A 27,027-nucleotide genomic window follows, 5' to 3' on the forward strand; every position below is an offset into this window, starting at 1 on the left:
ACCCTTCCTGTTCAAGAGACATCATCGTCCATCCGTGTTTCCACCTCCACAACCCATGATCACGATGTAGAGTCTGCTTACGTTGAAAGACATGCCGCCATAACTCCTCCAGGAAAAGTCTCCCTTGAAGGCTGCAGGTTCCCTGTAATTAGAACTCTCCTGTATCTGTTTAGGCTTCATAATCATCTCTTCTCCCCTGTTGGAGCTCCCTTTCTTCCTCTCCTTCTCTGCATTCCCCTTCCCCTCACATGTCCATCCTGAACAACCAAATTGTTGTTCTCTTTGCATATAAAATTGCAAAGAGGTCCAGTACATCAACCCATCCCCCTGTGGAAGTCTGAATGCCCCAATGGTAACTCTAACCCTAATAATAATGTCATCCTCAGATCATCTGATTACCATAAGAGTATTTTATATTCTACCTTCAGGGTGTACCTGCTATCTTGTCAAGCCCTTTGAAGTAAATACTTAGTAATATGACTAATGATAGGACAAATTCTCCTCCACTTGCTTTGCCAAAAGGCGTCACAGTCTGAATGGGAAGCCTCTTGCAGCCTGGATTTGGCCCATCAACCACCGACCCTGTGTTGGAGTATAAATCAGCTCCAAGGACAGGTGGATATCTGCCAGCTGTGAGGAGATCCAGGCAGGAATGTGATCACCGATGCAGCTCAGGGAAGCACTTAAACCCTGGCACTGAAGGGACTTGGCCTTTCCAGAAAACCCTTTTCTAGCCCCTACATCTCTGCACTGATTGAGTTGACCGTGAGAGATGCTGGAAAGGTGCCTTCTTGCTTTTCTTTCTGCTTTGTTTGCATCCAAGAGATAGAGAGAGGCGGAAATCGGAGAGGAGGCTGTGGAAGAATCTTTGATTTAGAGGGATGACCCTGATAAACCATAAGGGTGCAACGGTGCGTTGAAATTTCAATGCAAGTGTGACTATCATAAGATTCTCTAGACGCTCACATGCAACCCGCCTGAGATAATGAGTGAAATCAAGACGTATTTTTCAGCCTCAGCATCAGTGAACCTTTAAAAATGAACTTTAATGCTCTCAGGTTTTTTTTTTCTTCCTTCTCCACGAACACGAACAAAACATGTTGTGATGCCTTCTACAACGTAAGGCTTCAATTGAATGTAATGAGGGAGAAGCTCATTGGCCATGAATATTTACATGTGACCCCACTGAGACAGTGAAGGAAACATAAAAGATGTGAAGCAGTGTTCACGCTGAGAATTTAAATGTATCGACAAAACAATGGTTTTCAGTTTTGTTTTGTTTTTACTTAGATTGCAGCTGATCATTCAGCATGTGAGAAAAAATTACATGTTTGTCATGTTTGGTGTGAAGCTGCATAGAGCAGCCATTTTAACACACTTGCAGTTGAGGAATAGGATTTCATCAATGAAGCAACCACTTGTAGCTCTTCTGAAATGAACATTCAAGTTATAAAGAAAACAACTGAAAACCGTCCTCATATTCTTCTTTATGGGATGTGCAGCAGTACATTTGATCCAGTATCCAGTGACATTAGGACAGTTTTCACTTGTAAAAACGTTTCCGATTATACTGAATCAACAGGTTTGGAAGCTGAATGTTAAATGTTAAGAGAATAAAATATCACCAGGAGAATTAAAACTGCCTTACTGTATAAATACAAACAGAAATAACTGGGCGCTAATTCTTTCCAACATGGCTGGAGCTGGCAGCCAGTTAGTCAGTTTGCATAAAAACTATGATTTTTGATTTTTTTTAATTTAAAGCAATGATTTGAGCAACGCAGCCAATCCATCTACTCAAAAATCTCCAAGTGTATTTGTGACAATGATGTGCTAGTCCTTTAATATAGCATCCACACACACACACACACACACACACGCACATACACAGTTCTACATCAGCTTCACATTCACAATGCAGTCTTTGTTGTTGTTTGCAGTTGCACCAGATTCTATGTGGAAAAAAGTTGAGCCCATTTGCCTGCAGTTGCTTTCTGCTTGTTTCCTTAACAACAGAGGGAACACCCCCCCCCCCCCCACACACACACACACACTCACTCACTCACTCACCCACCCACCAACCAAGACCACATCACACCCCACGACACACACACACACACACACACACACACACACACACACACACACACACACACACACACACACACACACACACACACACACACACACACACACCACCTCTGCTTTCCTCCCTCCCCTCTTCTCCAAGCTTGCCCTTTTTAGGCTGTTCCTTTTTTTTTTTCATCTGAAAAGAGTGGGGGGGGGGGGGGATTGTATGACAGCTTTTTCCTGCTTCTTGTGGATTGTAGCTGGGAGAGAGAAAACTCTGTTCCTCACTTTGCTTCCAAACTTTGTGAGGAAGTTACCACCTCTTCCCCAGACTCTGTCCACACACACACACACACACACACACACACACACACACACACACACACACACACACACACACACACACACACACACACACACACACACACACACACACACACACACACACACACACACTCAGGCAGACGCACACGCTCTGCATGACTTGACCACAGCAGGAGCAGCAAGTCAGACGCAACAGTCAGACTTGCTTGTAATGCTGTTGTTTCTGTTCGTTTCTATTTGGAGGGAAAGAAAACGGAAATCTGCCTGAAGCTTTTTGTGTTGGCTGAGCAGTTTCAGAGGGACTTTTCTTGTCATCACAGACCGGTGAGTGTGTTTCTGCATTTCCAGAATACCATAGAAACCCTGGTAAGCTGCAGTTCTTCTGTCACTGAGCTTTTACAACAGCAGATGTTCTGCTGTAGAAACATTTCACAGTTTCAAGTCTTTGCTCCTCTTTTGAATGGGAACCTTAGTTCAGCAGTCTTGTTTACCTGATTGAAGAGGTAAGTATGTTTTGGAAATCTTCCATGTGCAGTATGGTTTAGTCTCTGGTTTCCATCACAGTAGGTTGAGTGAGTTTTTTACTCCACATGAAATATTACTTTAGCTATTTTACATTATTTTATTATATTTCCAGGAGGTATTAGTGCCTGTAGAATCAAAGCCTGTGTGTGGTTTTCCTGTGCAGCTGCACAATATTGTGAGTCTTGTGTTGATGAATTACTTGTCACCTCGCAACAATCAAAGCAAACATCCTGTCACTCTATCTAGTTTTTGTTATGTGTTTTTTTTTTTTATTTCTTTGTGACCAGAAAGCACAGATGTCACACAGTCAGAGACAAGTGATGTGACGGGTCTCATAAACGAGGCATGAAGCATGAACGCACACACTGCTTATGGCTGTATTTCGTCGTCATTTGCACATATGGCTGTATTTCAGCTGTCACCCGTTTCTCCATGAGCTGGTAGAAGCATTCTTGCAGAGCAGCAGTTGACCATATGCTTCAGCTGCTGAAGCTTTCCCTCTCTGCTGGATGTTTGCAGTCTGCACCTCTTATCAGGGGGACAGGAGGTGATGGGTGCTGGAGGGTGGATAGGGCCGGGTTGGTCTCACGGGTCTGCTGTAATTTACAATATCATAGCGGGCTGGCAACACATAAGCTGTGCCTTCTCCAGGCAATCAGATAACTGCATTCACACTCATCCTATGGAAGGTTAAGTAACCCCCTTTTAAGGCTGGCTGGGAAGACTTGACTCCTGTGTGACCTCACCCAACTAAATCATACCAGCAGGCTTTCCTTTTTTCCCGCTGGCTCACTTATCATCGACATGTCTTATCTGTCCCGAGGATGGTTGTTAACTTACTCTAGTCACCCAGAGGTCGTGCTCTGATTTGAACTGCTTGTCTAAACTCCCAGGGTAGCAATCCATTTGGAGGGGAATCACAGAATGTTTCGGCGCACACAACGGCGAGATAAGCGGAGACAATAGAACCGTCACGTCTGCAGCTTTACACAGGGACTAGAAACAAACATAAACCAAGTGACGTGCATCTTTGGTAATAATGAAAATGGTTGGTTCATTTATTTTCAACCAAAAAAGTGTTAGGCAATCACTTAAAAAGTCCCAGTGTGTGATCTCCCAGTCACATGCATGGAGCAGCATCCCATTTGGTTCACAGCCTAAAGAGAACTCTATTATCCATCCATTCATCAATTTTCTTGTAGACGAGACGATCGCAATCGCTGGAGCTCGTCCCAGTGGGTACATATGACACCAGCTCAGTGAAGGGCCATAACTCTGTTATGTAAAACTTACTATTCAATGTTTTAGGGAACAGTAATAGCAACAAAGATTTATCAGTTGACTGTTGGCGTCTGGCTACTTAGTTCATCAGCTGATCATCAGCTGATGTGATCATAACCCACACAATTCTCCATTCAGATGTTTGACTCGTCATGTGTGAATATTTCTGTTGCTTGTGTTGTGTGTTGCTGCTGAGATTTTTTGTTTACTTCTTTGCTTTCTTCTCAGCCAACGTCAAACTGCAAATACACGCTTATGTGGTTTTCTTAAAGGTGGATCATCAACTGTTGGGTTCGTCTTCTTCCACTATGTCTTCCTCATCTTGTTTTTGTTTCAGAGGAGCCTTTGGTCTTTCGACCATCAAGCAGCAGCTGCGTTATTGTTTTTGTTTTTTTTCAAACCTTCATAAATCTGATATATAATAGTCATCACATGGGAGAGATATGAAGGATCCGCTCAGAACAGCTGTCCCACTTGACGACATGGTTCTGCTCACACAAATACTGTTAACTGGTGGTTTTATGAATAGATCTACAGCTAGATGTCAATGATATTACAACAACAGGGCTCATTTTCACAAATTGAAAGCAAACAAACTCCTACATAGGACTCAATGCGCACATTAAAAAATAAAAGTACATGGACATGTGTAGAAGGAAAAGAAACTTTAAAGCTTTGAGGCAGTATTAAATATTTCTTTTGTGTTTTTTTTTTCCTGGTGGGCTTTCTAGATGATCAGAACCAATGGGAGCACAGCGCTTGACTCCACCTTCCAAGTTCCCAACCCCACAAATTAACAATTATAACTTAAGTTTCACCCCTCAGCCCTAAAAACCAAAAGACGACTCATTAACCTCTACATCATCTTCATGTTTTTGTGTTTCCTACTGGTTGCCAATTAAAGTCGAGCTTCTCTGAAGCAGCTAAAAACAGGCACCAACCTTTACTTTGACTACACAGACAGTTCCTGTCATAACAACATTTCTGAACCTCCTAAATCTTATGTAGCTGCAACAAGTTAATGAGCAGCATAGAGTTAATGCCATAGGCCCCATCATACGAAGGGTGAACACGTGTTTTGTGTCACCGCGTAATCCGTAGGGTCCGTGTAATTGATACAGTGTGTTGGCGAAGCTCCTGGATGGTGGCCATGATCAATGGGAAGGGTGAAGTCATGGGTCTATTTATGGAGCTCTGGCTTTGAGTTAACTGAACTTTAGGGGATGGTGGTGGAACGTTTAATCACTTTAAACATACAGGAACATAAACAGACAAACATTTACTCTCAACACAAAGATGTAATATCGTATACTCACAAATACCAACACACACACACACACACATTGTGGTTCCAATGTGGTTTCTTAATGCCAAAAGTGCTGCTTGATTTGCTCGATTGGCTCCACGATAACGTCAGTATGAAGATGGTACTCAGGATATCTCGTCTTGATTTACATAGTAAAGCATTCTGAATCTACCTCACATCAGGGGCACATCTGGGTGCTATTATCCACTTACCCTAACCCCCAGCTCAGTCCCATGTCTCCATTACCCTCCCATTACCTGCCATAGCTCCCAAAATGTGCTCATCACAGGATAAGCAGTTCACTGAGGTTAGTTTTTGTGATATAAAAATACAGATGGAGTCGTTGGGTCAATGGTTGTACTTAGATTGAGACAAGGCGACATCTCCATGGTGCACAGAGTCAAGTTGAATTCCTGAACTGCTCTCAATGAAAACTACAAGATCCTAAGAGGAATAATTATTGGCCAACAATGCTTGACTTGGTTGGTTCTCTGTTTATTCCTGGAATCGTTTTGGTCTTTGGAAGAAAAGCTGTTGTTCATTGAGTGGATGTCAGACACAATAAAGTACGTGCCCAAAGGCAAATGAAACAGCGCATGAAAACAGAAAGCTTTCTTTCAGCACTGAAGCAAATACTTAACCATATTCAAGACGTTTGGATAAGATCACTCTGTGGAACAACCCCTGAAAGCTGCACAAACAGCGCAGGTTTAGGTTACAATTTCCCACTCTAAAGAAAAGTTGGACAAGTTGTAACTTTGGTTTCACAGGGACAGTTTGCCTCTGTATTTGGAAGATTGCGGTTCATACTAGGGTCAAATATGATTTGAAATATGCTTTCTTATTTACTTTCCATGTGCGATAGATGACTAGGTTTTTCATAAAACCGTAGTCTCCTAACATAAAGTGGACTTTTAGTTTGGTTTTTAGTTGCTGTTCCCCCTGGCATTTGAAGAGGCCAGCTCATCGTTTTTGTGACCTTTTGCTGAAAAGAAGGGTGGGAGGGTGGGGTGGGGGTGCATCTGGAAGTTGGTGTGTTTCTGGGCAGAGATATACTTGCACTTTCATTGTGTGTACAATTTTTTCCAGTATTTTGAATTCAGTAGAAAGGGTACAGAACACAGTCAGAAAGTGAATAGGGGAATAAACTAATATGACGTGTGACAAAAGTTCTTCAATCATCATCAAGCTGAGGCAGTTTAGCAGCGGAGTCACCAAGACTACCAAGTGTGGAGCTGCTGGTATTCCTGACATGTTGAAAAAGTGCAACATTTTGTTTTCTGTGGGCTGTTAAACTCCTAAAGTACTTTGCAATCTCCTTCTAGCCTGCAGACATTTAGCGTCTGGTCCTTTGGGTCTACTCATTCAAACTTGTCTGAGGCTCCATCACACGTCTACCTCATCAGGGCTCTAACCCACTCTTTGGTCCAGGTCTTTTGAGGATAACTTTGTGCAGTCTCCCGCCTTTGTCTTGATGACAAGAACATGCCTGCACTGCTTCTAGTTTTTCTTTCAGTCAGATGCTTTGACAGGCCTTGGCAAGAAGGATGCATCACTAACAGTTCAGAGAGTTTAAACCCTAAGACGCTCACATCAAGAGGATCTGAATACACTCCAGTTACGTCCCCTGCAATCTTGTTGGATGCTAGGAAAGCTCGCTTTGGCTTCCACGAGGAATTACCTTCACCTTGAGTGATTTGACAGACACCATCGGAAGATTTCAGGCTCAATAATGTTACCGTTTAGTGAATGGAAAGTGATCGTCTTCACATCTGCTGTTTTAAGGAGAACTTGGAGTTCCGTGAGGCTTTTGTATTTGGACAAAATATTCTGGCTTGATTTCAGGTGCTTGATGAATTGCTTGTGGAGACATTCAGAAGACACTTTTATGATACAGTTTCAGATTCTTTGGCAGTTTGAAAGATTGTGTGTAAGCATTTCATTTGCTACTGAAAGAATTTTCTTATGTGTGAGAAATCAAATAAGACAGTGCTTTGATTTGGTATATACGTATATTTAAGAGGCACATGCAAAGTTTTAAGCTTAGTTGCAAGTTTAATATAGGGGAGAAATTGCCCAGATTGTTTGATGCTGTGCATCATTAAGACAGCCTCTGAATCACGTACATCAGAAATATGGTGCTATCAATTCTAATGGCAGTCATTGTGATCTCCCAACTAGAGAGCGCCTGCATTTTAACTTCAGTTTTAAAAAAAAAGAACACATCAGATTCCAATCAGGAAATCTTCAGTAATTATTGTGGCTGCAAATAAATTTGATATGATAAAAATAATTGACATTTAGTGTGTCTTTGGCGTGTGTCATTATCGTAATAATTTATTAGTTCTGCTTTGAGGTCTCTCCCCTGTTGGGAGGCTGTTAATAAATTACTCACTTGGCATGTGCGTACAGTAGACAGCTCTGTCATACCATACTTATCTCAGACAATGGCCGTGATGCTGAAGGAAGACTGACTGGATGTTGTCCTTACGAAATAGAGACAAACCTTGTGGGAAGGAAGGGCCATTGTGGTCATCTCCAAGTGGATGGTAACAAAAATATCCCTGGTGATAGTTTGGAGTTTTTCTGCTACTTGGCTCCTCTATCTATACCAAAGCAAACAATACTGAGTCAGAAATAGTGTTTGCTCTCCTCTCAGGCCAGAATGCTACACTGTACTGTGTTTATGCTGGCTTCATTGAGGGGACATTTCCTTCTTTAGCCTTACAGAAATAGCTCATTGCTGACAGACAGGTTTTGGGAAGAATTAGTTGAGCTAGTCTTTATAATTAGTTACTTGGACTATAGTTTGACTTTGTTTGTATTTCATATGAGATAAAGACAGACAGAAATTCATTTCCCACAAAGTTAAAGCCACATGGGGATCATCGGGGTGATTTTTTAACAGCCAGCAGCATGCAAAGGACACAGGAACAGGATGCCTGGGTGTTTAACCTCCGGATATGAGTCTGGGAAAGAGCGAACGATAAGCTAGTGTTGACAAAAAAATAGGACTGAACATTAACGTCATAGGACCTCAGATGTGACATAAAGTCATGATTCATTTCTTATAGCTAGATTTAAAAAAAAGACACAGGAAACCTTCATATAAAGTCAGCACATTTGACTTTATTTTCTGTAACTGGAATTTTTACACTCATGGCATGTATAAAGTTTTGTTTGCTTAAGTGATTCCATATAAATGATTTAATCATCAAACATTAAATAAATTTCAAGCATAAAGCCACAAGATATCTGCTAATATTTTTTTCTTTCATCTATTGAGTTAAACTAGTAAGGCCATCATCATTGTCCACAGCGGGAGCCATAAATGAGTAATTTCAGCCTTATTTGACAAGCACTTCATTCATAATTCTATAAAGTTTATAGTACAACCCATTAGTGCAAGAAATACAACATATCACCAACACATGACTCATTTGTAAAAATAAAGGCGTTATTTTCAAGGCTGTAGGCTAAACACTGCATCTGCAACGGAATAGCAAATTAACTGACTTGAAGAAAATCACTGAACGTTGAGTCATAAGACTGTACATAGCTGGAAGGGAGAAGGTCTGTTAATGATTTCTGTCCTTGAGTAAAACAAAAACACAACAGACAGAGGTGGGCAAGATAATTAGTGTGTTTAGAGGTTTTAAACAGGTCTCCAGTTGTTATGGCGTACCGGTAACAGATTCCTGTCTCCTCAGGAATCAGATTTGCTTCACCAATGTGAGCACATCTTTACCTTTGGCCTTTGCCTTGAGCCAAAAACAATTAAAACATGTCCTTGAAAGTCCATGTTCCTCTGCTTGGATAAAGATGAAGAAATACTATTAGTAGGGAGTGATTAGACTCTGCGGGAGAGGAGGAGATGAACTCGTTCATAATTGAAGAGGAAGGAAGCTCGACAGGAAAACGGCGTGTATGTCCAGCGTGAGCTGCACAAACAAAAGGTCCATCGTCTCGCCTTCAGACGAGACAGTTTGGGAGCGTGTTGCCATAGCGGCCGTTATGTCACCTACCCCCACCTCCCCAGCTCCCCCTCAGGTTGACTGTCTCGGTCAGGCGCTCTGTAGTGTACATAGATTCTGCCAAGAGTCAGCAAGATCAAAATCTGCCCTGGACAGCACAGAGGCTCTACTAAACCAACTGCAGCTGGCAGTGGAGCTTTTTTTCCAAAACAGGGCCACAACTTAGAAAACTCCACAGACGCAGCATTTTTCAGAGCCCTCAAATTTCCACCTGGCATGACAAAGCGTTAACCCCAACAGCAAGTTGTTGGGGTTTTGCTTGAGCTAACCAAAGTGGTTCTGGGGCTGTTCTAGATCGGTTTCTGAATGTGTCTCTCAGTAAAGAGAAACACATTGGTCTGCTTCCTTCTAGTAAGTGATTCAACAAACCATAGTTCCTGCTATAATTATCTTGGCCACACTCAAATTGCACCAACGCAATTCCCGAAAAGGGCATCATCACACAGATATCTTAGCTTAGATCACACTGATTGCAGCTAGAATTTCCACAATGGCATTCATCTGCTGGTTTCTTTGCTAAAGTCAATTTTAGCTCCACTCAGACTTTAAATCATTGTTTGCTTTGCTTTTTTTTTTATACGGTGATACATATTTCTGAATTTTTGCAGTTTCATACTTATTAACCATGTGTAGCTTTCTCAACATCGCTGAGTCCACTGAAAAACTGACGAGCCTCTATTCTTGTGTATCCTGCAACAGGACTGTCGCTGTTTGCATTTCAGACGCCTCAGTGAGTTTGGATCTAATGAAGCTTGATATCTGTGTGTGCGTGTTTGTGTGTGTGTGTGTGTGTGTGTGTGTGTGTGTGTGTGTGTACGTGTGTGTTTTCTCTTGTCTGTTTAGCCTGAGGACCAAAGATCACAGGCCTTGATTCAACAGCGAGGGGGAGAAAGAGCAGAGCGTGATCATTTCACCTCCATTCTCCATCTTCTCATTAAACAATGAGCTGGGACTGAGGACGTAATCCAAAGTTTCATTTTATGGTGAGTTTTATGCTTTATCTTTTCTCCTTTCTCTGTTTTCCTCTGCTTTTTACTGCTTTTTAAAGTTTATTAGCGGCCCATGTTACACGTGCTTTACATAAGTGTGGTTTTCTGTTGTTGTTTTTTAAATGTTTTATGAGTTTTACCGAATGCTGCTTTAGCAAATAAAAGCAAATGCTGCATAAATCACTCAGGAATTCACATCATGATTGAAAATAAGGCCATTGGGTTATCAGTGGGTACAATTTGGTGGTAAATGCAAACACAAACATGCGGTTTGTCCAATTTGAAGACACCCATATGATCCATCTGTCGGCCTCCTGACATGTGGTTCAACTTAGAGAGCAGTGCACTCAGGTTTGAGTCAAAGTTTTTTCACAGCCAACCACAACACATAGCACATGTTAAATGTACAGTATGGAATTCCTGCCCCTAATGGTCTCTTAGTCAAAACAAGAACAACAAAGAACTTGGTTTGATGATGCAACAAAGTCATGTGGCTTCAAGGGAGTTGTAATCTTCATTGTTAAACGCCTGCTATTACAGACGTAAATCTAGCGTGAGAAAGGCTCAGGGATAAGGTAAAAGTTGTCTTCCATCATACACTTGTTTCATGGAGCAAAGCCATGATGTCACCGAGCCAGCGAGGAGGAAATGGTTAACAAATTGGAGGAGAAAAGCCGCAATCAACGAGAAAAGACAGCAGGGCAGAGAAGAAGAGATGCTGGGAAATGTTACAAGAGGGAATGCAGAAATAATCCTGCTTCCACACAGACATATTCAATTTTATTTTTTTTTTGCATCAAATGCAAAACAGGCTTATTTCTCCTAAAGACAAATGTGACTAAGTAGGAAATTGTGTGAATGTTAAACATAGGAGTAGAAAGATAAGAGGTCATTGCTGAGGACAAATGAGAGAATGGACACAAGATGTTCTTGTTTCTCATCTGGCTTTAAGAAAAGCTTCCTTGAGAGGGTTAGGAATCAAGAATGTGAGCTGAATAGATTAAAAAAGACAGCAGATTTACTCACAATAACAGGAAACAAGGAATTATCTGTAATTAGTTTAAATATCAGGTACATAATGTTCAAGTAATAAAAAATAAAAGAACAGCTTTTAATGTGAACTCTACAAATTGATCTGGGACTCCCATCAGGCAGGAAAGAATCCTTTGAGGCTACTTGGAAAATTGACTCTTGACCTCTTTTATTGAGGGGTTGTCGAGGTTCAGAGACAATAGCAGAGACAGAATACCATGTGCCAAATGCATTATGATGATCCCAGCTGAAGCTGGTACTTTGGGAAGACACAGAGGAGCTTTTGTTTGACACTTGGAGGCCCCATACCACCCACCCAAGGCCACATCAGTGTGTTTGACACCCAGCTGAACTTGACACTAGCAAGGTGTTTTGGAAACAGAGAACAGAGACAGATATAAGCACAGCTTTAGTTACGTGTCTAGTTGCATTATATGCCAAAGTCAGATTTAATGATGTGTCACATCTCGGTTTTCCAGGTGTGAAGGAAGTAAAGTCACAATCACAATGGATGTGAAGAAAAAAGAAATGGACCTCCTGAGTAACAGCATTGCTGCATATGCACACATTAAGGGTGAGTCTCACCACAGCCCAGTGAAATAAATTAAATGTAATACTTGTGTCAGGAATGTCTAAAAACCAATGAAGGGACATTTTACTCAATCATTTGCGTGTTTTCCTCAGCAAACCCAGAGAGCTTCGGCCTTTACTTTGTCCTGGGGGTGTGTTTCGGACTGGTGCTGACGCTCTGCCTCCTGGTCATCCGTATCTCCTGCAAGCCACGGACAAACATCCCTCCTTCCACGCTTGAGAAAAAGCACCTAAAAGACATCAGCGTGGAGGATGAGGAGAGCGAGGACGATGAAGAAGAAGATGGAGAGGATGCAGATGCAACAATTCCTTTGCCCAGCACTGAAATCCCCGTTGGTAATCACACCAACCATTCAGACGGGACGCTGAGCGTGAATGTATTTACTTCCGCTGAGGAACTGGAGAGGGCGCAGCGATTGGAGGAGAGAGAACGTATCATACGTGAGATCTGGAGAAATGGACAACCTGATATTCTAGGGACAGGAACGGGGACTCTAGGAAGAGTGCATTACTACTAAGACATTTAATGCTTAAAGGGGGGACACTGACTTCAATGGAGGACTGGCATAGACCCCTCGGTGGTCCCTGAAGCCTACGAGACTTGAGAACTTGTGTTCAATACAGGAGAAAAAGACAGCAGTGATGTAACACATGTGACAGACATGAACTGTATGACATTGCACTTCCAGGTAGCAGTATTATTTTCAGCTGACTACATGAGATTAAAACAAGAGGTTGATTATGACTTGTAAATGTACATCAAAAGATAGACATTCACGACATTCGGCGACAAAAATGCACACAGGAGCTTGGATGATGTGTTTAACAGGTGCAAGATGACAGCATGTAGGAGGTGAAGACATGGAATCTACGGCTTTTTCCAATGAAGATGATTTATTTGCAGTGAGGACAATATCCTTCTCGACTTTGTAGGGAAACTTGTCTTGAAATTGATTTGAGGAAACATTCTCATCAGTACTGTTTGAATGAGCTTGAATAATATTTTCAAGGGAGACATAAAACACTCAGTATGATGTAAAGATGATCTTTAATTATTACGTTTGTGAAATTAGTGTCTGCGTTTTAAAATATAATTCCACCAAAGGAAATAACAGAATTAAAGTATTAAAGTGAAATTATTCACTTTTGTTTCTCTTGATAATGTTCAGATGTAAGACAAATATACAGCAGAGCTCATTCTCTTCATACCTTTTGGGCAAGGATTATATAACAGAGATAAGAGGAGAAAAGAGAGCATGCATTTTTTTAAAATAAGATTAATGGGAAGTTTGTTTTATCAACTTGTTATTTTTGCACAATGTCTCCTGTACTTGTCTTAAAAGGTTAGAAATACAGTTTTTTTTAATAATAAAAGTGTCTGAATAAACGGTGTCCTTGGACAGTGATTTTTTTCACAAGGCTTGGGACTCAGACATTAACACAGTGAAAAAATGTACTGTTATCATAAATGCAATGCGATAACTTCAAATGAAATTCATTTCCTGCCAGTTTACAGGAGGACAAAACTTCCCAACGGAGACAGGACTGAAAGCTACCACCGGTAGTCAGACAACTCAGGTATCATAAGTCAAGCGCACCTTTTGGCAAAGGGCGGTGCTTTTAATCTCCACACCTGTTCACCCAGAACCTCATACTATGTTAGCTGTCGTTTTATTCAACGATATTATTACTCTCAGCACCGACTTAAAAACTGTCATCTTCTTGTGTACATAAAATTGAACACGTTCACTTTCCTTCATCTTCTGCTGTCATCGTGGGACCCTCTTCATCAAGCTAAGTACAGTATTGTTAAGTACAGTACTAACTGTCATGTACTGGTAATGAAAAAAGATTAACCTACAAAGAATCCTATTTGCTCCTGTGTGTCCATGATGCTGACACTTCTGCTTTCGATTGGCATATATTGTCTATGAAATTTTCTAATTATATTTTTCCAGTATAATTCCAATTCAAAAATGGCAATTTTATATACACAAATGCATGAACTATTGCCATGGTGATGTCATTGCTTTGGTCACGTGACGCAGGTGTGGAAAACAGAGACCCTGAATTGATGACAGAAATTCATGAACTATGGGTCTATCCTGTGCTGCTGTTGGGTGTGTCAATGGTTTCAATTCAGCATCTCGGCTTAAATTCCACGAGATATGAAAAACCGTGATGACAGATATGACTTTAACAGAAAAGGTTGGATTGCAAAAGCCTCTGGGCTTTCAGGCACACGGACATCAAAACAAAACACTAACAGGTTTCGACCCATGTCGACCTTTAACATTGTTAACTTACGCTACCTTAACATTCAAAGTAGTACAGACAGCTGTAGAAAATTTAACTTAAAACAACTTCGTTCAGACTTTTACTCTGCCTTCTGTGGTTTGTTAAACATTAAAGAGGACAGATAACTAAATTTACTTCCTGCAGTTGCTAAATTTAAAACTGGCCAGAAGTCTCAGAAAAAAAGCTTGCACTATAGCAACATTTTGTAAATAGCTAAAATAAAGGTCCTTGTAACTCTAACAATGGCTCTCTCTTTTATTTATCTTTCTCTCGGCCTCCTGTCTTTTTCTTTCTTTTTTCTTTTCATCCAGGTCAGTTTGGCCAGTCAGCATTTTTCTTTATTTTTCGGCGAGACTACTTATTTTGTAAACCCTAATCAATAAAAGCACAACACGTCAACACAAGCAGTTTGGCTTTTTTGTTTTTGTCTTGACGAGAAAGAAATTGATAGTTATTGATTAAAATTTTTTTTTTTTACTCCAAAACTTAGTTTTTACAACCCAACACATGCAAAACTAATCATCCCATGAATCTCCACTATACTTTAGGTTCAGTTCATATCAAATGCTAGCATGAAGACAAAAGAAAACTGGACTAGAAATATTAAACTCAGTCTTAACATTTGATTTGAACATTTTTCGGGGGGGATGATAATTTCCAATCTTATGCTGTTGAAATTTGTCTGATGAATGAATTTGCACTCATTCCATTAAAACTATCCATCCTTTTTTCATGTAGATGAAAAAATCTATCTTCTGTGCAACCATTTTTTGCTTTTGTACTAATGATTGATGACATTTGCTTCTGATGCTTTGATAGGGGGTTTAATTAGTTCATCTTCTATGTTATTGACATATATCTTTCTAAACTGTTGTATTTAATGTCTTGAGGAGCAATGGGCCACACATAGTAGAGTTCACATAATTGCTGCTGTGGCGTCAGGCTCGCTTTTTAATGTGGTTTTGGTGGGAAAGCATAAAGTCACTCCCAAAACTTGGCTTTTATTACTTGAATGCATGCTCACAGAGAGTGAGAAGCTTAGATGGCCAATATAAACTCTGTACTCACACAATAAATCTGTTTGCACGAGAGTTGACGGACTGAAATATTGCCTGGCTGCCAATGAAGACTTACAGAACATTGATGTATTACCTACACTTGAAGAATGTTTGTGCTGGACATTAGCAGGACGTAGTCTTCAGCGGTTTGGTAATCTACCAGTTAGGTTTAGCGATTCTTGTGCAACGGGGAATCTATCCAGAATCTTTCGTGCATTCTGTATGTTCACATTCTTTCTAGTCTTCAATCTGAAATACGAAATTTAAGACTTTCTTCCATGTGTTTCGAGGCTGTTTCATTTGAAGGGAGTTTGCAGTTTTTTGAGGCAGACCAAGGACTTCCGCTGGGGTCATCCCTATGGAATAAAGTGTGCTGGGAGAGAAGTCAGATCTAGGTTTTCCTCAGGATCCATTCTGTTTCTCACAGACATTTTCTCTGTTGAGGTCTTTAGAAAAGCCGCTTATGTGGTCACCAGTTTCCACAAGTCAGGGATTCAGGCTTTTTGAAGAGGTTCTGCTATAAACTTTCTGAATGGGTGGTGGCTTCTTCTTCATCATCCGAGACCCATGACTTACCTTTTGAATGGCGTCATTTTCATTTGACAGGAAGCAGTATAGACTGTCATGTAACTGGAACCTCATAAGTCAAAGTTGTGGAACAATAGATTACCAAAACTGAAAAACTATGGTTAGGTAAAGCCATAAGCCATAAATGACAGTGTGGCCCACAACAAATATGTACGAAGACAAAAAACATTTTGACTGTCTTTTCTGGTTAATCTAGAAGAAAGTCTACTACAATCTTACATTTGTGCTATTTGTGTACATTTGTGCACTTTTTAAAATCGTAAAGGTTTTACATTTTATTCTAAGAGTCTGAAATTTCATAAAAAAGTACATAAATCTCAGGGTATACAGTGGCAATGACGCAATTTTAAAACAGCATTTTTAATATGCAGCAGGTTTTTTGCCATTTCCCATGAGGTCATATGTTTATTTCTGTCCAGCTCCTTTCTTTGACACAGCCAAAGTTCTGTTCTTCATTAGCTCTAGTTGTCTTCCATGTTTTCTAATTTTAACTCAGAGGGTGTTTTCTTTGGTTTTTTTGAGCGATGACTGTTCAGTCCTCCCATCAGCTCTCTGTTGCTCATGTTGAATTACTGTCAAATATTTGCTCAAGCTGTATAAAATAACTGAATTGCATCCATATCAACTGATTTTGTTGAATTAATTTCCCAGGTGAATGTGCCTTAACGACCATTATTTGACACAACGTTTAAAAATAGTATGTTCCCATAGCTGCTACAGAATCACTCATTCCTCGATGAGCTCCAGATGTCAACCAGATGTGTTATTCATTGTGCACCAGTCATAGTGTTAGAATATGACAACCTAGAACCGTCACAACTACCATTCGGAACAAAAACCATAACATGGTCCAAATATGGTGAGGTTTGATTGCTTTCTCTACGGTAGATGCAGGACTTGCTTATTCTCTAAATCCATCGCAATGAGTCATGACTATGTTGTAGTTTTAAGAGTGAGTCAGGTTTTCTGAGTGATGTCCATATATTTCTCACTTAACTGCAAAAAAGCTGTCTTCCAAAAGCAGATATTGTTTGTAAGATATTGTTTCTTGACTAAGATATACAGTAGTATTCTTCATTTATAATGCAAGGTCTCAAGTGACAGATCATGACCACCAATCTTTTTTTCCCCCTGAGGTTCACCTTCCTTTATGTTTAATTATCAAATACTGCCACCCAGTGAGATTTATTCCACATTACACTTGAACCCCAGTACGTCACTGTCCTAGTTGAACAATAAATATTCCAATGATGAAAACCCTTTTAGATGACTTAAAAGTATATTTTAGGTCTTTGCAAAGTACATCACAGTATTTTCTCATATTTACAGCGTGCTGAGTTGATATAGAACTTTAAAAGTGCAGTAAGAAAATGAGTCAGAATAGAACAGTGTAAAACATTATTAAGAAAATAACTTGAAATAATTAAAATTATTTCTGGAAATGAACATGAAAAAACCATTTAACAGTACATCAGATTGAGGTCTTGAAGGATCAAGTTTATCAGGGCCAGTGCCTGATTGCTTTAATCCAATGTCCGTATATTTTTGTCATATAGCCCTTGCTCAAGTTTCTGGCTCTCTGGTGTTCTCCTTGTCAGAAAATTGTTTGTCTAGTCTGCATTTTCCATGTGATAGCCTTTGTGAAACAGTGCAGACAGTCGGCCTGCTTGAACCAGCTCAGTCTGCTTTGGAATTAATGCTTCATCCTCAAGCTTTGCATGTCCTCCTTCATAGATAAGACATATTTAAACAGTCAGTTATAACAAGGTCATGATCTTATTAAGAAATTTGCATTCTTTCCTGTGCAGTTCACACAGATAAACACGAAACTGAAGCCTGAATGCTTCACCGACCTGAAGAGCCAGTCGCTTGTTTCTCTCCTCCAACAATTCTTCTTTTATTTCTTGCATGTCTCGTCTGATCAAAAGTGACAGAAACAAAAAGAGGAGTTTGTAGACATCTAGTACATCTAAATAGGTCATAATATACTCTGTAAGACAAGTGAATAAATGAAGGTAAATGTAGATTGTCTGTTACTATTGTTTTAAGGCATTTCAAAAGGACAGAGTGGCCTTGTTGTCTTCAAATATTACGTTGGTTATGTGTGTGACCTTTGGAATATCTTGTCAGGCCAGAACTCCACGGACAATTAAATGATGAACAAAACTATTGTTTACAGCGATCATTACCGGTTAAGTTGCAACACCCTAGTAGCTGCAACTACACTAATTGCTATGTGAGAGAAATGTCGAGTCTAACAAGGAAAACCACCCCTAATGGGTGTGTGCTTTATCATGAGTCATATTGATAAAAGACATGTTCTGCATTGCCTAAGTTCTTAAGTAAATAAAGAAATATGTTACACCCCAAAATGAGTATCGCAACTAAAGCTGTTCTCTTGGTAGAAAAATCCAGATCTAACATTCTTCATTTCATATTCTTTCTTTCTCTTGATGGAGTCGCTATGATTAATACACCGCTCGCATTGTTCTCTTTTCATTAGTCCCTTCCTGTTTGTGCAAACAACATTCCAACTGAATTTGGAATGTGCCTTTATTTATTTGTTGTTATTGTTTCTTTAACCATTATTTTACCAGGAAAATTCAGTAAAATTAGAGTGCATTGACTGCCTCGGTTACAGATGGGGGATGAATAGCACAACAGCTTACATTCCACAGGCAAGAATCTGACAAACCGAATGAATCCGTCGTAAACTACAAAGTTACAGTAGAGCATATTCTTGCCAAGTTCTAACAGTCCCATTTACTGTCATGCAAAAACAGGCTTATCCACAATCAAACATAATTATCATAAATTATGTTTACTGGAATTGTACCAGTCAAACATTTATATTTGTTAGATCTAGATATTTGCATTTATTCCCAGATAGTACCCCCTCCTACCCCAAACATTGATATTTTATTTTAAAATCCACAAAGAAAATATTGAGAAATGCAATAAACACATGCTTGAAAATATAAATCCCCTTGGTAGAGGTGATGATTACTCACTCGTGTCGTGTTTGTAACAGCTCCAGAGCCATCTTTAGCTCTTTAATCTCCACCTGCAGGCTTTCCATCGTTGGTTCTTCTGTATGGAACACATTTCTTCCCTCTATAGCTACTTTGGGTGGTACTGGTCGAATCGGAGGTGGCGTCTTGGGTCGATCTGGCTTTGCAAGTGGTGGCACAAGATTTTCTGTACCCTGTAATAATTGAAGTGGCAGAGTAGGGAAAATGCATAAGCGTTTTGTAATTGATTTCTTATGGAACTACCTGTACTCAATGTCACAGACCTTGTCTGTCTGGAGCTTTTTTGGTGATAATTCTGGTTCTGTCTTATCAGTGAGATTCTGGGCCTGCAAAGACACATAAACCATCGCTTTGTGGAGCACAGCCATGGAATTCATTCCTCTACTGGAAAGATTTGATCATTTTAATGAAATAATTTTATATCCATGTCTGTCTGTTTCCTTTTTGGAGAAACAAAAATTGTAATTGAATAACAATATTTTCACAATGGTCATAATGAAGTTTGATTTTTGAACCCAATATATTAATAAGAAATTTAAAAATATACTGTTAAATTAGAAAAGTCTTATGATATACATCATTTGTATATTACATGTACATCCAGTATATTCAGTGAACTTGCTAAATGAAACCTTTCTGCTAGAGTTCCCGGAACCCACTGTAAGATTCGGCCAAACCCTGAATGATCCCTCAAGTCAAAGATTAAACAGCAGGGTGGTTCTATTGCAGCTCACAATTTTATCAATTTGTGCTCAAAGTTCAGTTCACCCACCAAAACAATAAAAAGGTTTGTGGCTCCCAAACATGAATCATATCTCAAGTAGACTCAAACCTCAAAGCCCTGAAAGATTTCTCTTAATGATAAATATAATATTAGCTCTCTAGATGTATTCTCTTATATTTCGTATCATGAAAAATAAATTGTTAAAGCCAAGCCTGATGTTAACTTTCTGTATACATATGATCCCATTCATCTTAAAACCGCTGCTTTATGTGAATTAAACACTGGTTTCATATTTTCTATTTACATCCCTACATTGAAGAATACTTAATTATTATTGTTTTTGATAATCCCTTTCAATCAGGCCAGAACATGTGAAAAGTTGAAGTTGAATTCTGAACTGAGTCTTTTTTGCACCACTATATTGCATCACTATTACCTGGCAAGTCTGTACAGGATAAAGTAGGGTGTAGGCCTCAGCGACTTATTGTGATATTCAAAAGATGCAAAGGTCCTCTACCGAAATTGTTGTTGGTGCTACTGTAGTTTTCCAGGTTACTCTCAAGCCTCTTAAGTGTACAACTTCAACAACTTAATTCCAAGCCAACTGCTATGAGCCTATCACTCACATTGACTCCTGCAACCAGGCCTGATGGTGGTCTCCTCTGTGGGGGCTTTGCTCTGTTGGCTGTGGGATGACTCAACTTGTCAGTCTGCAAATCCACTCCTTCGAACACGTCGACCTCTTTCTCTGCTGGTTTTATTGGGGGAACAGGGGCCACAACACCATTGGTTCTATGATGAAAAGAGGAACCACTTGAGAGATTTGAGTTATCTTCATACAGATGAACAGAAAACAAGGTAAAATCTGAATGTCTCAAAAATCTAGTGCCCACACTGAAGTTCATGTTTTATAAAGAAAAGGAAAAAGTGTTAGCATGTGGTTTCCAGTTTCCTGAAATAAAACGGGTGCAGGTGCAGGGCATTGCAGCTGCAGTTTCTTTTCTTATTTTGTGCTGACATCCGTCCTCCGAAATCATAACCCTTTATGCATTGGTTGGTTCTGAAAGGGGATAATGTATAATCAGCCTTGAGTTAAAGACCTGGAAAATTGAACGTATTAAGCATTTAGAAGGAAACTTAACAAAACGAGACAGGTAGTCCTGAGCACATCGGGTTGGAAATAATTTCCAGAGAAAAAAAAGCTTTTCCTCCATTAACAGTCCCCTCAAGACAGGGATGTTTTTGTTTTCACGTGTGTGTGCGCGTGTGTGTGTGTGTGTGTGTGTGTGTGTGTGTGTGTGTGTGTGTGTGTGTGTGTATTTTTCTCAGGAAACAGGAAATGGGCTGCTTTCGTCTGTTTAAGCTCAATCTGACTCATCCTAAAGTTTCCACTAAGCTGCTAAAGGTTGAGCATCCTGGCATTCTTTTTCGGAGCACCGTGGCAACCAAAACATCTGACATCTAAAAGGAGCTGCTGCCGGTGCCAGACCAAAGTCGGGACAGCGTTCCTGACATTTCCTAAAGGCCTTTTGGTTTGGAAAGGTTGCACATGAAACATTATTCATGTCCTTGACTTCCAACACGCATTCTCTGAAAACGGCTGCAGGATTATTTGAGACACAATTTTAGGGATGCTTTCACTCACTTGGGTAAAACCTTGTTGGGTTTGTCTTTGACTGGAGGCGGGCTTGGTTTGTTGATGTTCGGTAGTTTGACTTTTGTTGGGGGGTTGCTTCTCAGGTCCTTAATCTCTGGTTTGTTATCTGTAAAGAAAATAAATCAATACACCAAGTACACAACAATGTTATTGGAATTTGAAAGGAATTTGTTGTAATTATGATTTAGCGTCATAGAAATTTCTACCTTTTGTTTTTCCTGGACCACCTCTGTCCATTGTTGTGACCTCTGTCGTTACTGAAAAAGTAGCAGGAAAGACATTTTTCTCACATTTGCATGGAGGAATGTAAATAGCATAACTACTGTACATTTTAAATAGATGATTGCTTAAAGTATTTATCTGTCAATTATACAAAACTGCTGCACATAATGAAATGGTCTGTCTGTCTATCATATATCAATCTATATTTTTTTATTGTGAATATACAGCAAATTGTTGCTAAAACAAACACACACAAAAAAACAGCATGCATGCTCAGCAAGCGCCTTGAGTAAATCAGTTGGCTTTCACATCTCATGCAGGTGTGGCCTGTGAAGTAATGATAGATTGTGTTCTCTGGTTTCACTGAGATCACTGACAAGAGTCGAACCCTGCTTGTAAAAAGCCACAGATCTATTTTAATGACTGTCTTGAAGAATTAGGATTTATTTGGCCCAGGGGGCACAACTTTTTTTTTTAAATTTATATATGATGGAGGAAAAGTCTACTAGTCTCATGGTGCTAATGTAATTTAATTTGTGAGCTGTACATCACTGCAGCATGCCAGGTCACAGCAGTATCCAATAGCACTGCAGCAACAGCACCCAAGGGTGTCAACAAGTACATCAGGGACAGACGCTCTGGCTCAGCTAAAAATAAAAAAACCCCAGCATCCTCTGAGAGGATTTTGTCTTGAAGACAGAGAGAATAAACCCTTGAAATGATGCAGCCTAAATAGTTCTTATTTGCCTTGACAGTCAAAGACACCCTGTCCCAGTAATGCTTATTATATATATATATGAACCAGTTAAAGGAGTAACAAAAGCTTTCATTCAGAGCCTGTCAAGAATAGCACAATACTTTGTATAATCTAGGAGTCAGACAGGAGTAACAGTCCAAGTGAGAAAACAGGAAGCCTACCTTCAATGTTCAAAGCATTTTGTAATATTCCCTCTCAAACAACCATCCACACAGCAGTGGTGACACAAGTGTTGCCTCTTCGGCTTGTTGCGAAAATCTCTGTGACAGAACTCTCCTCCATACCCCCCCCCACACCCCCTTGTTTCCTCTAAGACTCCTGAACGGAGTCACATGACCCGTCTAACCCCCCCACCCCCACCCCCATCGGAATCAGAGACTTCCTGTGCAGTCCCTGTTATACTATGCATGGAGAGGAAAAAAAAAAACTAAAATAAGTGTAACGTGTGTACAAATTTGGTTGAGGTTGGATTTTGTTTCAGCTGATTTTTTTTTTTTTTTGCACAGACAGCACTTTACATGAATTTTTAATTTCCAACCAAGAAACATGCTGAATAGGTTAGCTTTTATTTTTGCTCATTATAAGAAATTTGCGTCGCAGACCACACACTCCTACTTCAATTTACACAGCCTGTGTGACATGCAGATTTTATGTCTACTTTTTTTATTGTATCAGAGGCTGTTTTTCTACCGATAGCAGGCCCCAGCTAACAAGGTTGCCACTTTCTCCGTCTGCTGTAACAGCAGACTATTGCAGACCAGACTGTCAGTACTGCCAAACTAAACATCACCGCAGCCAGAGGTTGTGAGTCAGAAGAGAACCTTTACATGAGCATGAAGCGTGTTTACTCCTTACCCTGTCAACCAGTGTTTGTCCCTGTCCTGCCTCGAGCTTTTATCTTACCTAGGGGTTTCTTGTCGACGTTGCGTGCAGGTGGCTGGTTCAATATCCCAGACTGGAGGAAGAGACACAGACAGCTCAGACAAGTTGGCAAATAAAAAGGAAGGAGTAGTAATTCCAAAAACGTAGGATGATAAACACAACCCTGCCTCATTTCATACTGGCAACAGAGTTGCTAAGTAAGGTAAATGTCATCCAGCTGTACCCATGAAATAAATGAAGTATAGCAGGTGTGAATGCCCATGGTCGTATAATGACATTGTCACGTCTTCAGTAAAGGGACAGTCTAGTCAGTCTAGTCCAACAAGGGTATTGTGGGGGATTGTTCTATGAGCCACTCACTTGCAGATTGTCCATAGTTGGTATCACCATGACGAAGTTGTCAGGGAAGAAACCACAACGTCCATTCAGCTCTCCCTCCCACCAGCCGTCATCTTCTGCTTCCTTCACAGGGAGATAAAGATTCATACAAGAAACTTGAACATAGCGGCATCCGTTTGAGGTGAAATTTCTGTCCAAACGGTTGCCAAGCTGTCAAGCAAAACATGGCTGCTTGGTTGTTGTTTTTTTTAACAGCTCACTGACCTCCTAACTACCATTTAAGTGTCATATTGTGCACTGTGTCACATAATTTCCAGTAACACAACTGGTTTGACTGGGTTTAACTGTATGATTGTCATGCAACTGCTTTCAAAAACAAAAACAATACAGAGGATTTTTGAAGAATTCTTTCTAAAGCATGTCATCATGGGAATATTATGTCACCTATCACAACACGGCATGCACAAACCTTTTTCAGTATCACAATGACATCCCCTTTCTTCAAATCCAGTTCGTCCTCTGCTCTGGCTTTGTAGTCAAACATCGCTTGGCAGCACTCTGGTGTTTGAGAAAACAGGAATCACACGTTTCAACAGTGACAAATGGTGTTCTTGTATAAAGCCTTCACATAATTAAATTAAAGCACAAACAGGAAGAGACTATGACAAATGGAGATAAAAATTGTAAAACTTGATCCTTTTGGAGAGTTTCTGTAAACGTGATTAATCAAGCCATGATGTGGTGATAAGGAATTGACCCTACCCATTAATTGTTCACGTCAGTGTATGGGAATTCCCAGTTATCACATGCTGATGAAGCATGTGGTTATAAATAGACCTGTCTACTCAGTTTCGAGACATCGTGCAAAAATAGAAGGGTCACAAAGCATGGGAAATACTTTTTTTTTTTTATATAATAGTGAACTTGCCTTTTTTTGTGTGGTTCCTGATAGATGGCCTTTGAGAAATCTTTATGAAAATAACAACAAAGTACATTATGTCAAGGTTAAGCAACGTATATGTTTCAGAAATGTTAGTTTTGCTTTACGTACTTCCTTAGTGAAAACTGCGTCACTGAGCTTTGGTCTTGCTTTGATCTCATTGTGTTTGCCGTCTGTAAATAAAAAAGTATCATCAACAATTGGTGATTTTTTTTTTTTAAGTTAGATAAAAATAAAAAAAATAACTACTTGGAAATTTTGACTGTGCCAACCTTTTAAAGGAACAAAAATTTCTTTGACAAAATTCGATGGAAATGCTCCCACTTGGCCATTTTTGATCCCCATCCACCATCCATCTTCAATCTGGTACATAAACAATGTCAGTGAGAGACGGAGGAAAGTATGAACGGGAACATTCTTAAAACAAAGTAACTACATTCACCATTAATTCTGTCAATTACGGTAATTCTAAGTCCTGTGATCACTTGTCAATACAAGCGATCGGTCTACATACATTTCCTTTAACCCGTCACAAGGACAACTAGGAACCTGACAATCACACACAAAGAGAACGCAAAACTAACGAATCAAGTCCATCTTTCAAACTTTGTATTAACATCTTTGTATTACGAAGGAAAGACTGACAATATGCTACCGCTTATTTGAAGAGCATTGCTGTTTAAGGAGGTGAGGGTACTCTACCTCTCTGATGACCTCAATCGTTTCCCCAACGTCCAACTTCAGCTCATCTTTATTCTGGGGGCTGTAGGCAAACATTACCTCACATTTCCTTGTATGATTCTTCTTCTTTGCTGGAATGACAAAGGATAAGTAGCCACATTAACAGAGTGAGTTCCCCATTAGAGAGCAAAATAGTATTTAGCCTTTGGGAATCTTGAAGGATTTCAACATCCTATCCTGTTTAGGAGGTTGTAGTTAACATGCAGTATTTACACTCAGTTTGGCTGCATGCAATGTACTCCACACATATTTTAAACATGTTTTTTAATTAGGATGGTCAATAAATTTGCGTGGTTTGGATAAGAGATTTGTATTGCAATGTGAACAGGAATTATAACAGGAAAAATGTCTAAATATATGTTATATACTTAATAGAATAATCTGACTGACAATAACACAGTTTGCCTCTAGCTGCAAATTGCCATCTGAACAATTTTAAATACAAAATAAACAGAGAAATATTAGTTCTGTTGTAGTACACATCAGATGTAGGAGCAGATGAGTCACTGATGAAAGTCTTTAGCCTAATGTGTCATGAACTTTTGCAGTACTCTTATCTTACATATTTCATCAGACTTTCATCACTTTTTTTTTGCATTTTAATGAGCTGGGTTTTTTTAAGCTTGTGACACTGAATAAAAATGAAAAGTGTTAAGAGTTTTAGAATTGTACTTGTTCTAATGCTCCGTGGTTCCCTCTTACTGTCACCCCTCAAATAGATTGGCACCTCCTGAAACAAGACAGAGCGTATCTTAACACCCGTGAATGTACATGAACACAGAAAAGCACACCGTGACCTGTATTGCATTACAGACCTTGACAAAGTTGGAAGGGAAGATTCCTCTCATTCCATCAAGTTCACCCTCCAGCCATCCCTCCTCGCTGCCCTTGGTTACGTTTTTAACCACATCCCCCATTCTTATTGTGAGCTCGTCCGACATGGTACCAACAAAGTCGAGCAGCACCAGCACCTCTACAGAGCAGCCATAAATGGGGCGGAAAATTTGATTCTTTGCACAAACACTGTTCTACGTTCTTCAAGGGAGATGTGTCTTGACATCTCAAAACCAAGAAAACTGTTTTAGCACTGCTATCTAACATTTGAACAACTATAGATTCTTACAAATGAATTGTAAAGCACACAGCTTTCTTATAATATTTATTTTTGATAACAAGTATACCTTTTCCTGCAAAACTGAGTACGTATTTCATTGCCTTTCATTTTCTTGTATAGGTGTTTTACCTTTGAGTCTTAGGTATTCAGGCAAAGAGATGTCTCAGATGATTAAAATGTAAAAATCCAACCTCTAAATAAGATAGGGGACATAACTGACTCACCCATGGTGTTGTTCTGTCTTTCTCCTATGAACCAGAATGTGTTGTTCCTTCACAAACTTTTAAATAGCAGGAGAAATGAAAAAGTGCGGTTGTGTTGTCTAAGCGATACGACAGCCAAGGCCCTTCTTCCTTCTTGTCAAACATTAACATTGAGCAACTTTTCCTGAGGCTGGTTATGACAAGTCAAGGAGTAGGATGGGTTATAGACGGCAAGGGGGAGGGGGGGTGAGAAGAGGAGGTAACAAGTGGAGAGGAACAGGTAAGACCAGTTTATAGTGAAAAAACAGAGCTTATAACAT

At 39.8% G+C, this 27,027-nt stretch overlaps 2 protein-coding genes across 3 annotated transcripts; one reads left to right on the forward strand and one right to left on the reverse strand.

Annotated features, from left to right (window-relative positions):
* The first annotated feature begins 2,402 nt into the window (after positions 1 to 2,402).
* eva1ba (eva-1 homolog Ba (C. elegans)) lies at positions 2,403 to 13,845 on the forward strand. Its single transcript, XM_068323903.1, has 4 exons — positions 2,403 to 2,718; positions 10,384 to 10,523; positions 12,041 to 12,135; positions 12,246 to 13,845. The coding sequence occupies exons 3-4, from the start codon at positions 12,069 to 12,071 to the stop codon at positions 12,668 to 12,670; spliced, it is 492 nt and encodes a 163-aa protein (XP_068180004.1). The 5' UTR covers positions 2,403 to 2,718; positions 10,384 to 10,523; positions 12,041 to 12,068; the 3' UTR covers positions 12,671 to 13,845.
* A 2,654-nt stretch (positions 13,846 to 16,499) lies between these two features.
* Positions 16,500 to 26,886, reverse strand: sh3d21 (SH3 domain containing 21). 2 transcript variants are annotated; one of them, XM_068324659.1, is made up of 17 exons: positions 26,729 to 26,886; positions 26,206 to 26,363; positions 26,063 to 26,120; positions 25,352 to 25,461; positions 24,922 to 25,012; positions 24,761 to 24,822; positions 24,638 to 24,677; positions 24,179 to 24,267; positions 23,731 to 23,832; positions 23,392 to 23,443; positions 21,716 to 21,766; positions 21,498 to 21,615; positions 20,479 to 20,644; positions 19,392 to 19,454; positions 19,108 to 19,301; positions 17,950 to 18,013; positions 16,500 to 17,822 (listed from the first exon to the last, which is right to left on the reverse strand). In XM_068324659.1, the coding sequence occupies exons 1-17, from the start codon at positions 26,730 to 26,732 to the stop codon at positions 17,790 to 17,792; spliced, it is 1,455 nt and encodes a 484-aa protein (XP_068180760.1). In that variant the 5' UTR covers positions 26,733 to 26,886; the 3' UTR covers positions 16,500 to 17,789. The 2 variants fall into 2 exon arrangements, with proteins under 2 accessions (XP_068180760.1, XP_068180761.1); XM_068324660.1 differs by lacking the exon at positions 19,392 to 19,454 and having other exon boundaries at positions 16,505 to 17,822.
* Positions 26,887 to 27,027: the final 141 nt, after the last annotated feature.

The sequence above is a fragment of the Antennarius striatus genome, chromosome 9, assembly GCF_040054535.1.
Source record: "Antennarius striatus isolate MH-2024 chromosome 9, ASM4005453v1, whole genome shotgun sequence".
In the NCBI taxonomy this organism is placed as follows: domain Eukaryota; kingdom Metazoa; phylum Chordata; class Actinopteri; order Lophiiformes; family Antennariidae; genus Antennarius; species Antennarius striatus.